Here is an 18,398-nt window from a genome sequence, read left to right on the forward strand (position 1 = left end):
GGGCTGGCATGGTTACATTTGGTCTGTGGTTGTGAGACAGTCAAAATCTCTAAAATGACATTTGTAGAGAAATGAACATTAAATTCTCTGGCAACAGCTCTGGTGTACAATCCTGCAATCAGCGTGCCAATTGCACACTCCCTTAAAACTTGAGACGTCTGTGGCATTGTTGTTTGACAAAACTGTACATTTTGGAGTGGCATCTTATTGTCCCCAGCACAAGGTGCACCTGTGTAATGATCATGCTGTTTAATCCGCACCTGATATACTAACAAAATGTATATGAGTGCAAGAATCAAGTACAAGAGAAACATTTACAATTATTTGTCTGTGTGCTATAATTCAGTCAATATCTGATGGAAAATAAAAAATCTAATAGTTTGGAGTATCTTCATCCATTGTACAGCTGTAACTTTTATTAGAATCGTTTTCACAAACTTCTAACGATTTCGATGACCGGTTTGAGACGGCGCACACCTTTTAAAAACCATACCGCCAGGGGATGAGCTCCTGGAGTGGCATCATCAATTCCCATATGACACACTGAAATAGCTGCTATATACATTCGGGTGGAGAATGAACAGCCCTGCTTGAAAACCCCCGTATCAACATTAAAATGTCCACCAGAGGAACAATTCCTTTATTTTTGCACCAAAGCTCAAAGCCCGCCACGTAAATATATCCTCTCGTGGAGCGTGCCATTTTAAGGACTGTATTGTAACAATAAACCCTTGCCATCAGTTTCAGCAAACGCACGAAATTTGCTGAAATGCTTTACGTACATATATGCACGAATTGAATGTGTGATTGGGTCGAAGCCTCACATGATTGTGTTGTCAGTTTATACCTTTCAAGGGCCAAGCCCACAGATTCCAAATGTCTGGCTGCGGCAAATGACCTACGCGAACCACTTTTATTGTAAATAAGAATGGTAGTTCCTCCGGAAGCACTATCTTCAGTGTGGTCTGAATCACGATCATAGGGGGGAAACGCGTAAAGGAGGGTCTGATGACACTGGTGTTCGCTCTTACAAGTACACAGCTATGCAAAATGTTCACATTCTGCTGCCATAAATTAAAAAAATGTGACTCCAGAATGACAAACATTAAATACATTATTTACTATTCATATCTATTTGGCACAAAATAATCTGAAACACAACCAAAACAAACAGCAAATGCATCCAACACAGTTGTAGAGTCACAAGCTTGATGTAGTCATTACGTGCTAGGAATATGGGACCAAAGAAGTTGTACTATGTAATAACCATATGTGAATATATCCTAATACTTTTATTTCCCTAAAATGGGGAGTCTATGTATGAAAGTGACGTAATTTCTAAACAATTTAACGGATATGGATGGTAATTGTGGTTTGTGGACCCCAACTGCCCATTTAAAGATACAGATCAACCTTGTATGGGTTTTATGAATTACACATTCAACATTACTTTATTTCGTTTTAGAAACAGGTTTGGGTGGTCTGAAATATTTTGGTAGACCCCTTCCTATATGCTCCTGGTTTTCAGAATAAGACACTTGTAGCCTATGCAGTGCACAGGCAGAATAGACCTTGACAACACTGCTTAAATGGGGGTCTATATTGCGGGTGGTTTTGAATCTGGGCCTAGACTGTAGGTATGCGTGCGTAAAATAGGTATATCAAATAGATCATCTGTCAAAGTATTATGAATAACTATACGAATCAACAATATTTTACAGTGGTATGATGATGTCTTAAAGGGCGGGAAGTATGGCTGGAATTCAGCAATTCAGAGTATTGTAAAGGAGTTTATTGTTTTTCATTGAAGATGATATGTAATTGTCAGGAGGAATATTTTTATTTTTACATATTTTTATATTATTTAGGAAAACATTTAAAGGAAAAAGTCGTTGGTTGCATCACACCACACAATTTTACAAAATTGCTAGCACAATTTAACCCAATATAAAGAGTGTTTGTCTTTTTATTTAAATATTATAGCGTACATGGCAATTATTTGTAACACGGATAAATAATATAAATATATAAAGGTTACAGTGGCATACTTAATATATTAAACGAATTTAAATTTTATTGCAGAATTGATCTAAAAGTAATGCTACTCTCACACGTGTTTCTTGGCATTTTTGATTACTTGTGAAATGATGCTCCCCATTTCAGCTCTCACGACCTCCCATGAGCACGCGCTGAAACGCTGAAAGAAAAAAGTGAAAAAAACATTTTAGGTGAAAATAATACATAATACACCATAGGTATAGGCTAAGCCCACTCCACCCCGCTCAATAGTTTAGATTTGAAACACAGCTGACAAAAAAAAAATGCAACCTATGATATGTTTTACCTCATGTAAAAGAAAGTCGTCCAGCTCTTTGAAGTAGTTCTTAATTGGAAGGTTTAGATGCACACTCATGTCTCTCACCTGAAATAGTAAACAACATTAGTATAAATATCCATGCGATTACATGAAAAATAATAATAATAATAATAGTGTAAAAAGCTACAGTAAACAAAAAATAAACATAACCAAGAACTTACACATTTCGAATAGGTCCTATTTTGTCGATCAAGAAGGTCTTGGAGGTCCCTGAGTTTGATGGAATTCCATTTCACAAGAGTTAGGTTTTGTTGGAAGAGCTCGCTGGCTAGTTGAAACGCAAATCTCAGTGCCCAAACCTTTTCCCCCTCCTGTAATCACAATAACACCCCGTGTAACCATGCAATTGAACTTGACTAACACAGAAATTGTAGACACTCATGATCTCCTGAGCATCACCTCTATTGAAAGCGTTGGACGTTGGACCCTTATCATTTCCGCCTCTGGGATACAGCCTCTTGGTCTCCTCTCCTATACCACACACAAAAAAACACCATACCTCAATAAAACAACTAAATATATGAATGAATCAAGTTCCAATAATCTATTTTTAAACTAGAATAAATAACTTGTGATATCACAGTATATATGCTACAGCCTGTATTCAGAGCAATATTTCTAAATATGTCTGTGTCTATATAGTCAATTTGTAACCGGATAAAGATATGATCCTACCTCGGCAAGATCTTTCAGGGTCTGGAGCGTTTGAGAAAGATAATATATTTGCACTTTTTGGTCACTGCATTTAGCATACACAACCGGGTAAAAAACAATTATACACAGAAGATGTATCACTAAGGACACGTTAAGAGTTGCCATGTGTTCAGTCAAGTTGATAAAACCCTGAACACTACTTATTAACGTTGGGCTACGTGCCCTAACTATATAGTCTCTCTCATTGAAATATCATGGATGAGGTATGTCATTTATGTCATTTCCTAAGGCTATAAAAAAGGAAATCCCAAACAGGGAAACTGCTGACGAAATGTTTCGTTCTTGTCTTCTGTATGCAGGTGTGCGCAAGAATGTTGCTCAAAGCATGGGCTATGCAAATACTTATTTGTACCAATACGTCATCAAAACAGAGAATACTATAATGGCAGGTACACAGTGCTCTTTACGCAATGCATTTTAAATACAGTAGCCTATGCATTATTTGTAGTTAAATTTTACCTTTATTAAGTAGGCATGATAGCCTACAGTATAAACATTTAAATGCATACTGTTTATATCACCTCTCTCAAGGGATGGAACGTGTAACTAATTGCACAGCTACTCTGTTACAGAAAGAACAACATGATGATAATAGTTGGACTCCAACACCGCTGCTCCACTGCAGTTATCTTAATGTACTACATGTAGCATCCATGGTATTTCATTATTTGTTGTAAAACAAATTGACATTGAAATATAAAAAGGTAGTTCAAACGATTTCTTGTGGACCTTATTTTTTATTTACAGCTAGATACAAAGCAATTAGTAACGAAGCAAGTTGGGAGAAGTAGGTTCAGTTTAGGAAAAGGGTTTAGGGTGGCAAAAAATGCTAATAAATAAATAATAACAACCTTTGTCGCGGGGGATGATGCCATCGGTGAATACAAACCATAAATCGCTTTCACTTTCGATAACAGCAGGTTTTACATACCCCTGCATTTCGTCATCTATCCCAGTAGGTAGAACGTTACACGTCACCTTTTAAGATGGTTAGCTCAATTGTCCTGCATTCTATTTGTAGCCATCTTCTCATATGGTGTTGAACATAACCTTTATATATTTTTATGAATATATCACATGATTTCACATGATTGATTTGTTTATGTAATTATTTGGTTATTTATTTAAATGAACTGTACAATGCAATTCAGCGCTTAGCTGCCAAGCATGTACACCATGACAATAAACTAAACCTTACTATAAATACGATTCATACCCACTGGATATTTGATTGGCTATAGGCCCCAAAATTAAAAACAGTCTAAAACTGCATTATAATCTACAATACTCACTGTCTCCTAAGAAATCCGCCTGTCATATTTAAGTAAGAGTGTAATCTGATTGAGACAACCCCATATAAAACCCGGTTGACATTTTCTGATCTGCTTGAAGTGATGTCAACAGGCCAGCAGGGGACATTCTTCCCCCTTAGGTGCTGTTGTGAGGACAACATTTTTTAGAGAGGATGGATGCTTAAAATTCATGTATGGGGACATATACTGTAGCAGTTAGTGCCCATCAAACAGTTTTGTGATTTGATAGATGGTCTCTTTCAGGAATCTGACTTGGTCCTCAAACTACACAGGAAGATAGAAAAAGAAGATTAGAAAAAGTACAGGCTTTCGTTATGGCATCAATATAACATTGGGTCAAGACCGCCATACCAAAGCATATCAGAACATGATAAGTCACAATTCTAGTCTTTACCTCAGCAGCATCTATGTGTCTGTAAAGTGATGTTGGGAAAAAGACTGGGGCATCCTGCTTTGTGATATCTCCTCCCTGGAAAACAATCAATATAGTATGTTAAGTCACTTGACAAATACTTCAAGACCAATCAAGACAGACATAAAGTATGGCTTATACTGCAAGTACAGTAGGCCTAATGTAGATAGCGTCTCTTGATCTCTGTCATTATAGCCTTAGCGCCCTTTTAGTATGTATATTCAAATATAGGCTAACAGTTTTCTAACACAGATGCTAAACATGAAACATATGACTACTTTACTTGGTTGGTTGTTTTGCTGTCCTTAATACATGCATTCAGTCTCCTCTTACAGTGTGCTGATAACTCACCATCTGGTCCAGCAGTGAAAGGTATTCTGCGCTCAAGTGGCCGTAGTGGTGTCGTATCCAGTCACAGCAATGACACACGCTCTGCATACTGCAAATAATAAGAAAAATACACGTCCAACTCTGCACTGTATACATTGTAAATAGCAGTTTGTTTCGCTATTAGTTTTCCAGATAAGTTTGAACATCTTGGCTGAGTTAAGTAGTTTTATGTGGAATTTAGAAAGGGAAAGCTGTATAGAGAATTTCCCCTGATCAACCTACCGGAGGCGGGAACTTTCATTTTCCAGACTAGCACATGCAGCAATTGGAATTCCATGCCTGCTCCGTCTCCTTGACGAACAAATCCAAGTAAATCTATAGACATTCTCCTTGAATCCGGCTTTAAACTTTAGTTGAACCACAAGATAAGATTATTCCATTTAGATATCGGCTAGGCTATTACTGTAGCGAGAATAGGCTATTCGCGAGCTTTGCTTTCAACTGCTAATGACTTCGCGTGAACCGATAAAAAAAAGTCTGATAACAAAATCGTGGAAGTCGAAATAAAACCCACACTTCTTAAGAAATTTAGCCATATAAGACATTCATTTAGTGGGTTTCGTTCAAAGTTAGTCCGAACAATTGTTCCGTCGTCCTCTGCTGTTGCGCTACAACTGAAAAGTGAATGGGAGACGTCAGCGTCAATACCCATATCTCTCAACTTTCATTTTCACAATGACGTAACCAACTTTCACCCTACTGTTGTCTGCTGGTGATGCAACGTTGACAAGCAACGACAACATGATTTGTTGGAACTTTCTATTTGTCGTTTATTTTACAAGGGGAAAATGAAAAAGAATATGTGACAAAAGTTCCTTGGTATAGGCTACGATATCAGGGATATTTTCCCTACAGAGTCAATTGATTTGACAGGGCTTTGTGTGTGTGTGTGTGTGTGTGTGTGTGTGTGTGTGTGTGTGTGTGTGTGTGTGTGTGTGTGTCATGGTGTTGTGAGCATTTTTGAATGACTATACAAGGTCAAATCTTGGCAAGGCTTTATTGCTCATTTTTATATATAATATTGGGATTCATTCATAATATACAAAGCCTGTTCAACTGTAAAGATCATATACTGTAGGGTAGTGGTCACCAAAACTGTCTGCACGGTCCTGGAGACCAGCAGGAGGAGGTGCAGGCTTTTGTTCCAACCCAGTACAAACACACCTGTTCCATCAGGGTCTTGATAAGATGTCATGGGTGGTTTCATATTGGTTTCATATTGAAAAGTCATGTTATAGGCAAAAATGTCAGATGTAGCCTAACTATTCTGCTGCATTTATTCACTCCAACTCTCGGAGATGCTTTATAAATACGGGCCTTGGTGTTATTCGATATAGCCTTAATAGGACCAGCCATGAGGAATCATAATCGTGACACTTGAAACGTGATACCAACGAGTCAAAGAGCTATATTTCCCATCACATATGTCATACATTTATTGCCTATAGTTTTACAAATTTAAGTTTAGGGGTTTGGGGAATTGGAACACTAGTAAGCATGGCAATAACAGTAGCAACAGGGTTGCGGCCACAACACAGAACCACTGATAGAGTCTTTGACCGTGTGGCGATGTCCAAACTGCTGAAGTGGCTGACGTCTTCATGCTTTTTAGCGCTAGTAGTGATACCTGTCAATTGTGCTGAAACGTCTTCTTATGTCGCATGACACGCCAGTTGTGGGCGCATTTTGGGGGTTTCCCAGCTGTTTTACACAAGTTGTGTGATGTCATCAGTTTCACCTGAGTCTTCTCCCCAGTAATCATAGACACGTTTGGCCGACCTATCGAATTGGGAATATGTAGTTTTGAGAGCGTTTGCATATTGGGATGACGGCGCCAAGACATCATGATAGAATGTTGATGTCTAGCAGACATATCAACGATGTAGAACTGTAGACTTTAGAATGTGTAAGACGTCAATGAGCAAACTATGCCTAATATGGATCATCCCAATGTATACAGGATACATCGTGCCTACCCACTTTTATTTTTTTATTTCACCTTTATTTAACCAGGTAGGCTAGTTGAGAACAAGTTCTCATTTGCAACTGCGACCTGGCCAAGATAAAGCATAGCAGTGTGAACAGACAACAACACAGAGTTACACATGGAGTAAACAATAAACAAGTCAATAACATGGTAGAAAAAAGAGAATCTATATACAATGTGTGCAAAAGGCATGAGGAGGTAGGCAATAAATCAAATAATTACAATTTAGCAGATTAACACTGGAGTGATAAATCGTCAGATGATCATGTGCAAGTAGAGATACTGGTGTGCAAAAGAGCAGAAAAGTAAATAAATAAAAGCAGTATGGGGGTGAGGTAGGTAATCGGGTGAGCTATATACCGATGGACTATGTACAACTGCAGCGATCGGTTAGCTGCTCAGATAGCAGATGTTTAAAGTTGTTGAAGGAGATAAAAGTCTCCAACTTCAGAGATTTTTGCAATTCGTTCCAGTCGCAGGCAGCAGAGAACTGGAAGGAAAGGCGGCCAAATGAGGTTTTAGCTTTAGGGATGATCAGTGAGATACACCTGCTGGAGCGCGTGCTACGGGTGGGTGTAGGCATCGTGACCAGTGAACTGAGATAAGGCGGCACTTTACCTAGCATAGCCTTGTAGATGACCTGGAGCCAGTGGGTCTGACGACGAACATGTAGCGAGGGCCAGCCGACTAGGGCATACAGGTCGCAGTGGTGGGTCGTATAAGGTGCTTTAGTAACAAAACGGTTGGCACTGTGATAAACTACATCCAGTTTGCTGAGTAGAGTATTGGAAGCTATTTTGTAGATGACATCGCCGAAGTCGAGGATCGGTAGGATAGTCAGTTTTACTAGGGTAAGTTTGGCGGCGTGAGTGAAGGAGGCTTTGTTGCGAAATAGAAAGCCGACTCTAGATTTGATTTTGGATTTGAGATGTTTGATATGAGTCTGGAAGGAGAGTTTGCAGTCTAGCCAGACACCTAGGTACTTATAGATGTCCACATATTCTGGGTCGGAACCGTCCAGGGTGGTGATGCTAGTCGGGCGTGCGGGTGCAGGAAGCGAACGGTTGAAAAGCATGCATTTGGTTTTACTAGCTTTTAAGAGCAGTTGGAGGCCACGTAAGGAGTGTTGTATGGCATTGAAGCTCGTTTGGAGGTTAGATAGCACAGTGTCCAAGGAAGGGCCAGAAGTATACAGAATGGTGTCGTCTGCGTAGAGGTGGATCAGGGAATCGCCCGCAGCAAGAGCAACATCATTGATATATACAGAGAAAAGAGTCGGCCCGAGAATTGAACCCTGTGGTACCCCCATAGAGACTGCCAGAGGACCGGACAACATGCCCTCCGTTTTGACACACTGAACTCTGTCTGCAAAGTAGTTGGTGAACCAGGCAAGGCAGACATTAGAAAAACCGAGGCTACTGAGTCTGCCGATAAGAATGTGGTGATTGACAGAGTCGAAAGCCTTGGCCAGGTTGATGAAGACGGCTGCACAGTACTGTCTTTTATCGATGGCGGTTATGATATCGTTTAGTACCTTGAGCGTGGCTGAGGTGCACCCGTGACCGTCTCAGAAACCGGATTGCACAGCGGAGAAGGTACGGTGGGATTCAAGATGGTCAGTGATCTGTTTGTTGACTTGGCTTTCGAAGACCTTAGATAGGCAGGGCAGGATGAATATAGGTCTGTAACAGTTTGGGTCCAGGGTGTCTCCCCCTTTGAAGAGGGGGATGACCGCGGCAGCTTTCCAATCCTTTGGGATCTCAGATGATACGAAGGAGAGGTTGAACAGGCTGGTAATAGGAAGTGCGACAATGGCGGCGGACAGTTTCAGAAATAGGGGATCCAGATTGTCAAGCGCAGCTGATTTGTATGGGTCCAGGTTTTGCAGTTCTTTCAGAACATCTGCTATCTGGATTTGGGTAAAGGAGAGGGGGAGCTGTTGGCCAAGGTTGGAGTCGCCAGGAAGAAGGCATGGCCAGCCGTTGAGAAATGCTTGTTGAAGTTTTCGATTATCACAAATTTATCTGTGGTGACCGTGTTACCTAGCCTCAGTGCAGTGGGCAGCTGGGAGGAGGTGCTCTTGTTCTCCATGGACTTTACAGTGTCCCAGAACTTTTTGGAGTTAGAGCTACAGGATGCAAATTTCTGCTTGAAAAAGCTGGCCTTTGCTTTCCTGACTGACTGCGTGTATTGGTTCCTGACTTCCCTGAACAGTTGCATATCGCGGGGACTCTTCGATGCTATTGCAGTTCGCCACAGGATGTTTTTGTGCTGGTCGAGGGCAGTCAGGTCTGGAGTGAACCAAGGGCTATATCTGTTCTTAGTTCTGCATTTTTTGAACGGAGCATGCTTGTCTAATATGGTGAGGAAGTAACTTTTATAGAATGACCAGGCATCCTCAACTGACGGGATGAGGTCAATATCCTTCAAGGTACCCGGGCCAGGTCGATTAGAAAGGCCTGCTCGCAGAAGTGTTTTAGGGAGCGTTTGACAGTGATGAGGGGTGGTCGTTTGACAGCGGACCCGTAGCCGATACAGGCAATGAGGCAGTGATCGCTGAGATCTTGATTGAAGACAGCAGAGGTGTATTTGGAGGGCAAGTTGGTCAGGATAATGTCTATTAGGGTGCCCATGTTTACGGATTTAGGGTTGTACCTGGAGGGTTCCGTGATGATTTGTGTGAGATTGAGGGCATCTAGCTTAGATTGTAGGACTGCCGGGGTGTTAAGCATATCCCAGTTTAGGTCACCTAACAGAACAAACTCTGAAGCTAGATGGGGGGCGATCAATTCACAGATGGTGTCCAGGGCACAGCTGGGAGCTGAGGGGGGTCGGTAGCAGGCGGCAACAGTGAGAGACTTATTTCTGGAGAGATTAATTTAGCCAAGTGATCATATTGTCCAGGGGGCAGCCGTAGATGGAGCAGGGAAGCCGCCACTAAGCTAGCACGCGGCGTTTAAAGTTAGTAGCCCGGGGGTGGACTGCTCAAACAGAGGGGGTCTGCTCAGACGGAGGCCGGTTGAGGGCAAAGCGGATGGGGTATTTGTCGGCAGACCAGACGTGGTGGTGCGGCGGGGCGCCGTGTCGACAGAGAATCCAAGCCAGATGGCGAAAGAGGTATTGTAGAATTTTGTTTGCTAACTGGTGCTAGCTTCGTGGCAGTGGTGCTAGCTGCAAGCTAGCTGTGAGGATCAGAAGTAGTGGCTCAGGGATTACGGCAGGAATCCAGCGTTGTTGTGGAGAGACAGTCCGATGCTGGTAAATTGGTGAGTAATGTCCAGGCTAATAACAGTGCTGGTGTCTGTGCAGAACGTAAAAGCTGCTAGCAGTGGCTAAAAATGACTAAATAGCTTGTAGCTGATTAGCTGGTTAACTACTGGGGGTTCTTGAATGTGTTCCAAAGTTTAAAAATAATAGCGATTCCGTATCACATTGGGTGAGGTAGGTTACCGGAAGGTATAATCGAATTAAAAATCGAAAAGATATAGAAAAAATATTAAAATATATACAAAAAATACGAAAAATACAAAAGTACACGAGAGGACAAAACGAAACACGCCTACACTGCTACGCCATCTTGGATCACACACACTAAGCACGGTGCTGTCTGGACAGGCCTTCTTTATTTGGTCAGATTTTTGGTTTGACTGTTAATTTCATTGTCCAAGGATACATTTGGACAGCACAGTACAGTACAATACAGAAGAGTACAGTAGATTATAGTTCATTACAATACAGTGTACATTACAGTAAAGTAAAGTAAAGTATCGTACAGTAGAGTTCAGCACAGTAGACTGTAGCCTACTTTACACTAATTTACTAAACTGTACTGTACTCTACTGAATTAAACTATGCTGTACTGTACTGAATTAATATATACTGTACTGTACTATTCTATACTTTATTGTACTCTGCTGTGCTCTATTGTATTGAACTGTGCCATACCATACTGTGCTGTTCAAAGTTGTGAAACATAGCCTAGATGTCTATGATTAGTTCAGATTTGGTCTGGTCATGACATTTTGGTCATTCAGCAGACACTTTTATTCACAGCGGCAAACAGTGCATTCAACTAAGGTACAGTGCATTCGGAAAGTATTCATCCCCATTGACTTTTTCCAAATTTTGTTAATTTACAGCCTTACACACACACACACACACACACACACACACACACACACACACACACACACACACACACACGTAGTGTTTTCTTTGCAGCAATTCAACCATGAAGGGCTGATTCAGGCAGTCTCCCCTGAACACTTGATGTTGAGATGTGTCTGTTACTTGAACTCTGTGAAGCATTTATTTGGGCTGCAGTTTCTGAAGCTGGTATCTCTAATGAACTTCTCTTCTGCAGCAGATGTAACTCTGGGTCTTCCTTTCCTGTGGCTGTCCTCACGAGAGCCAGGTCCATCATGGCGCTTGATGGTTTTTGCAACTGCACTTGAAGAAATATTCAAAGTTCTAGAAATTTCCCGCATTGACTGACATTCATGTCTTAAAGTAATGATGGACTGTCATTTCTCTTTGCTTATTTGAGCTGTTTCTGCCAAAAATATGGACTTGGTATTTTAGCAAATAGTGCGATCTTCAGTATACCACACCTACCTTGTCACAACACAACTGATTGGTTAAAATGCATTAAGAAGGAAAGAAATTCCACAAATTAACTTTTAACAAGGCACACCTGTTAATTTAAATGCATTCCAGGTGACTATCTCATGAAGCTGGTTCAGAGAATGCCAAGCGTGTGCAAAGCTGACATCAAAGCTGGGTGGATACTTTGAAGAATCTCAAATATAACATATATTTTGATTTGTTTAACACTTTTTTTGTTACTACATGATTCCATATGTGTTATTTCATAGTGTTGATGTCTTCACTACTATTATACAATGTAGAAAATAGTAAAAATAAAGAAAAACCCTGAGGTGTGTCCAAACTTTTGACTGGTACTGTATATATATACTCCGGACTCTGACATATTTCTATGTTTCTTATGTCCATTCATTTACTTTTAGATTTGTGTGTATTGTTGTGTATTGTCAGATATTACTGCAGTGGTAGAGCTAGAAATACAAGCATATCGCTACACCCGTTAAAACATCTGCTACATGTGTCTATGCCATAAATTACAATTTATTTGAGTAAAAAAGATTACAGCTGTAGAGGACACATTTATTTAATTAAAATATATTTCATTATTACAATAGCAAACATTTCCTATCAGGTTGCAATAATAAATACAGTATGCAATGGCCTTCATGAATACAAAAGAAAATGCACGGAAACATTGATACATTAGGCTATGTATAGGCCTAAGTCAATCACAGAATTATTCAGTATAAAAAATAATTTACTCCACAGAGTTGTGAATACATTACTACCCAATAAATAAATACGTAAATAAAAACAAATAAGTAAACATGTAAATAAATAGTTAGATATATGAATAGATAAATAGATATATAAATAAATAATATCTACACAACACACACATAACGCTCATTGGCTACTTAATGTTGTGTCTAGTCTTTGTAGGTGTGCCAGCACCACTGTCCTTATGTCTTCCCAGCCGCTTGCGCTGTAATCCTGCATAAATGAAATACACTTGTTGAGATTTGAGAATAGACACATGTTATATCATCACATAAATACATCCAGATTTGGTGAATGTACTCTCTTTGTAAGACAAATGGATCAACCTACCTCGCGTTTCAAGTAATTCTTCAGGAACTTGAAGTGAAGGCTCATATTTTTGTTCACTCTTTCGACAGATTTTGATTGGCTAGTTTTCATAGCCTTTACCTGTTGGAACAAAATACAAATATTTCATTTAATATTATGATTTGATTAACATGTAACCACTTATATTATAATCTAGTAGGATAGTATAATGTTTTCCTTTTTGCATTAATGTTAAGGGCGAAAATCACAAATGACATACTCCGAGGTCTGCCAGACCAGCTCCGAGGTCTGGCGATAGAGGTCATTCATAAACTTGTCAACTCCTTTCTGGTCCCAGGCGGTGGACTCATATTTACCACTGCTGTACAATTTCTTTATAGCGTTCAGAGTATGCGAAATGAAGGCCATCTGTTCGTCAGCCTAGAAGCAGAGTGAATTGTATTAGTATATGCCTTATAAATTGAGGGCAAATATCAGAAAGTTATAGCATATTGCTTATTCGTTATAACCTAACTATGTACAGTGCATTCGGAAGGTATTCAGAACCCTCACTATCTGCACATTTTGTTACGTTACAGCCTTATTTTAAATTGATTAAATAGTATTTCTTTCATCAATCTACACACAATAACCCATAATGACCAAGTCAAAACATGTTTTTAGACATTTTTGCTATTTTTTTCAAAACAAAAAACTGTTTTTGCTTTATCATTATGGGATATTGTGTGTAGATTGATGATCATTTTTATTTATTTGTAATCAATTTTAGAAATGGTCTGTAACGTAACAAAATTTGGAAAAGGTGAAGGGGTCTGAATACTTTCCGAATTTAGTGTTTAATCCACTCTTAGACAAAAGGTTATGGATAGAACAAAACATTTTTTATGCATATTTCTTACCTTGAAATTATTGACTTTTCTGTATTGTTTGTCAGGGAAAGGGATCTGAGATTCTCGAGAGACTTCATGACCCTGAGATGCCAAAAAATATAAACAAAATATTGAATTATTATTACTTTACAAAAAGGAGTCAGGTAATTTAAATGAAACATAGCAGCTCATGAAATGTTGAAAAGATGACAAGAGCTCAATGACCAGGAAGAAGTGAATAAACATTTTCCAATATCCTACCATTTTCTGAAGCATCGTTATGGTGTTGTTGCTGAACACTTGGAACATGCTCGGAGACCGAGGCAGTGTCCTCATCCACGTGCATCCGATGGTTTTATTCCAGGTGCAAATCGTCATGACCAAGCACATCCAAAAGCTGATTGAACCCATTTTAGCGTAGGTCTGCTGTAGTTCTCTGTCTGTCCGCAATCAACGTTGATGCCCCTCCGAAAGATAGACTACTTCGTATAATTATAATTCCGACAAAAGTAAGTTTTCCGCAACGGATAAAGAGATAAAGTGTTCTTCCTGACTGATCAATTTGTCGAATTCCCGAGTTCTGCCATGCTCCAACCTGTGTCGATCCTTTATACTAAGAGTCTGCAAGGTATTCCAAAAGTGAAAGGTGGAAGTTCCCTTACACTTTCATACCTGAGTGTTGTTTTACGTCTGGAGAAAATGCAGGGAAAGGACAGGTGCATCTCTCAAAGAATTGTTACATCTTGAGTTATTTGCTATTTTATCATGAAATATTGGCCTTTCAAGCAGGATTTTTTTTAATTAAAAAAAGAAACATGTGAATCCATCGGACAATGGCCTAATAAAATATCACCATATAGAATACATTTAGTTTGGCCTTTCACTTTGAAAACCACGGTATTTAATGTTTGAAAACGCAACACCTTTTCATTTGCGCAAAGAAACTATGGTGTCAACTACGTTGTAACCACCTGCTTAAAGGGTAATTGTGGTTTGTGGTCCTCAACTGCCTATTTAAAGATACAGATCAACATGACTTTATAACATTTTAGAAACAGGTTTGGGTGGTCTGAAATATTTTGGTAGACACCCTTCTATATGCTCCCGGTTTTCAAAATTAGACACTGGAGCATATGAAGTGCACAGGCAGTATAGACCTTGGGAATAGTGCTTCAATTGGAGCCTATATTGCGGGGGCTTTTGAATCTGGGCCTATAGGCATGTGTGCGTAAGATAGGTCTTTCACGTAGATCATCTGTCAAAGTATTCAATATTCTTGTCTTTAATGGACTTGTAAATACATATTTTATTTATTCACCCAGTTATTTAAGTTGATGGGACCTCTGCATCGATGACCTTTCCTCTCCAGCGACTGAAGAGTAGAGGCTTGGTTTTAAGAGCGATTGGTATACTCAATTGAACTAATATTCATTTTGTAATAATAATTATGTTTCATAATATCCAGTATATACTTTATATTATTAATAACTATACGAATAAACAATATTTTACAGTGATATGATGCCACAGTCATATGATTTCTTGTCTAAAAGTGTATTCTAACGGCGGTTATTGTTTTTCATTAAAGATGATGTTGGTATGGAGTTATGCTAACATTTCATGGAGAAATTCGTCTTCATTCATTTGTTGATTCACACCACACATTTTTACAAAATTGATAGCACAATTCTAAGCTGTGTGTGTGTGTGTGTGTTTATTCAAATATTATACACACTGTTAGAAAAGGGTTCTATATAGAACCTTCAGGGGTGCCATATATGAAACGATCAATACAACCCTTTTTGCTTCAATCTAGAACCTTTTTTCCTAAGAGTTCGTGACAATTTTATGTAACATGGAGGAATAACATAAACACATATAAGTGTCATAATTAATATACCTAACAAAATAACTTATATAACATGTTTTATTAATAAACTTTAATGCAAATGTAACTACAATATGCTAGCTATTTATTTCTTTTGAAAATGTCTCAGGAAGCTCCCTATTTCATCTCTCAAGACCTCCGGTGCGCACGAACTGAAATTCTGAAAGAAAAAACGAGAAACGAATATATATATATATTTAAGAAAACATAGTATACACGTAGGCCTACATCATATTTATAGGCACCCCTCTCATTAGACTACATTTAAACCCCCCAAAAGTAAACCTAGGGGATATTTACCTCACCTGAAAGAAAGTCGTCCAGCTGTTTAAAGTAGTTCTTCACCTTGTCTCCCATTGGACAGTCAGGAAGCAGACATGTTTTTGACCTGAAAAAATTGTAAACATAACAAACAACTTGAATATGAATTTCCTTGTGAATAATATTAATGACATGAATTACACGGATACTATGGTTAATAAAGTAATAGCCTCCAGTGTAATGCAATGAACAAATACAACAACATCACCAAGAACGTCCACATTCCGAATAGGTCATATGTTGTCGAGCAAGAAGGTCTTGGAGCTCCCTGGGTTTGATGGTATTCCATTTCACAAGTGTCAGGTTCTGTTGGAAGAGCTCACCGGCCAGTTAAAACATGAAGCTCAGTGTGCAAAGCTTTTTTACCATCTGTAATGAAAATCACACCACGTAAAACCAATTAATTTGAAGACTAACACTGAAGTTATTATAGCCACGCATGATCTTCATATTGGCTGTTAAGCGTCACCTATAGTGAACGCGTTGATTGTATATCCATTATCCATGCCGCCTCTTGGATACAGCTGGGTCTCCCCTTGACCACACACAAAACACCAAAGTCATAACCCACTTCTATAATTTATCTAATTAAAACGTGATTTTAAACTATAACCTAACCTTTACCATACTTCTAACCAGACTTCTATGCCTTACCCTATCCTTAAATTAAAACCGAAAAATGCATTTTTGTTTTCATGTTTTTTTACGATAGCCAATTTTGACTTTGTGTTTGTGGTAACTAGTGGAAACCCCATAAATTCGTCCACGTTCGACAACGAAACTTTTTACATGCCACTGCATTTCGTCATCTATCCCAATAGGTGCTGACAAAACCGGCTCTGCTCGTGCATCCGCGTGCGCATGTTGATTTTGTCTATCCCCACCAGATGCATGTTAAAATACCAAAATCAATTTATAGCCAACTATATTGAACAAAATATAAATATTCAGCTCTATTTAGTCTCAGAAAATGCTAATTAGCATCAAAGTAGACATGATGCAACACTACAAATCCCTGCAAGCTCTTGCATGTCATCTCTAGCTGACACCTTTGCTAACAGGTATTGTGTCAATTTAGGAAAAAGACAGTTCACAGAATTGTGCATTTAAAGACACTTTGTCAATTCATTCATTACTATATTTTAGCTAACATTAGATAGTTAATCCAGAGACTCTTACCTTTGCCTCCATACATCCGTCTCATCCAGATCATGATGGCATTTGTTCTTCTTTATGATAGCGACATTAGCAGCTAATTACCTCTGGATTTTTGTGTGTGTGTGTGTGTGTGTGTGTGTGTGGGGGGGGGGGGGGGGGGGTTAAATACAGGCGAATATATTGATAAAAGTCACCTTGTGAAAGAGATTTGTAAAACATGACGCCACGGTAAGCCTACACGAAATACACCCCTTATTTTAAAATACAGGATCGGTGTCCCTAAACCGGGACGACTTTTGCTAACATGCGCCAATGTGACTAGAATGACGAGTAATCAACAGCCAACTTTACAGGACATAGACATTTTATATGGGCAGAATGCTTCAATTCTTGTTAATCTAACTGCGGTGTCCAAGTTACAGTAGCTATTACAGTGAAAAAATACCATGTTACTGTTTGAGTAGAGCGCAAAACAAAAAAACACGTATCACGGCAACTGGTTTGATACATTCACCTCTGAAGGTAGATGATGTACTTACATTCAGTAATCTTGCTCTGATTTGTCATCCTGAGGGTCCCAGAGATAAAATGTAGCAACATTTTGTTTGATAATATACATTTTTATATTCAAATGTAGCAACTGGGTTCTACAGTTTGAGCCCCTGCTGTCTCGTCATACATTCATTTCACATTTCCACAAACTTCAAAGAGTTTCCTTTCAAATGGTATCAAGAATGGTCATATTCTTGCTTCAGGTCCTGAGCTACAGGCAGTTCGATTTGGGCATGTCATTTTAGGAGGAAATTGGAAAAAAAGGTCCGATCCTTAAGTGTTTCTAAGATCCCCTATGGGAAAAATGAATGATGGAAAAAGTATTATAACCATTTCTCTGTTTGACTGCTAGGTTTTATGGGTATTATGACTGTGTAATGTACACAAATGTATTATGAAGAAAGCAAATTGTATAATAAACACAAAATGCATTGTGATGGAAATCGTGCAATTACGAGTAAGTAATTTGTGTCTATTTCACAATAAGCTGTGATAGTGTATTGGGCCTAGACAGAGCACGTTTTTGGTGGTTACAGTCCTGTTCCACATCTTTATATTCATTTATCCATGTACGCAAATACACCTAGTGTATATTTGCAAATTAAGCACATACAATTCTTTATTTTAATCAAAGCATTTTAAAAGCACCTGATATACTAACTAAATGTATATATGAGTGCAAGAATCAAGTACAAGAGAAACATTTAACATTATTTGTCTGTG

General features: G+C 39.0%; 1 protein-coding gene across 1 annotated transcript; it reads right to left on the bottom strand.

Moving 5' to 3' along the window:
• Positions 1–12,468: 12,468 nt before the first annotated feature.
• Positions 12,469–14,192, bottom strand: LOC129869352 (interferon a3-like). Its single transcript, XM_055943689.1, has 5 exons — positions 14,018–14,192; positions 13,787–13,858; positions 13,164–13,307; positions 12,909–13,007; positions 12,469–12,791 (listed from the first exon to the last, which is right to left on the bottom strand). Exons 1-5 carry the CDS (start codon positions 14,165–14,167, stop codon positions 12,705–12,707), a joined length of 552 nt encoding a protein of 183 aa, XP_055799664.1. The 5' UTR covers positions 14,168–14,192; the 3' UTR covers positions 12,469–12,704.
• Positions 14,193–18,398: the final 4,206 nt, after the last annotated feature.

Source organism: Salvelinus fontinalis, chromosome 2 (genome assembly GCF_029448725.1).
Source record: "Salvelinus fontinalis isolate EN_2023a chromosome 2, ASM2944872v1, whole genome shotgun sequence".
Lineage (NCBI taxonomy): Eukaryota > Metazoa > Chordata > Actinopteri > Salmoniformes > Salmonidae > Salvelinus > Salvelinus fontinalis.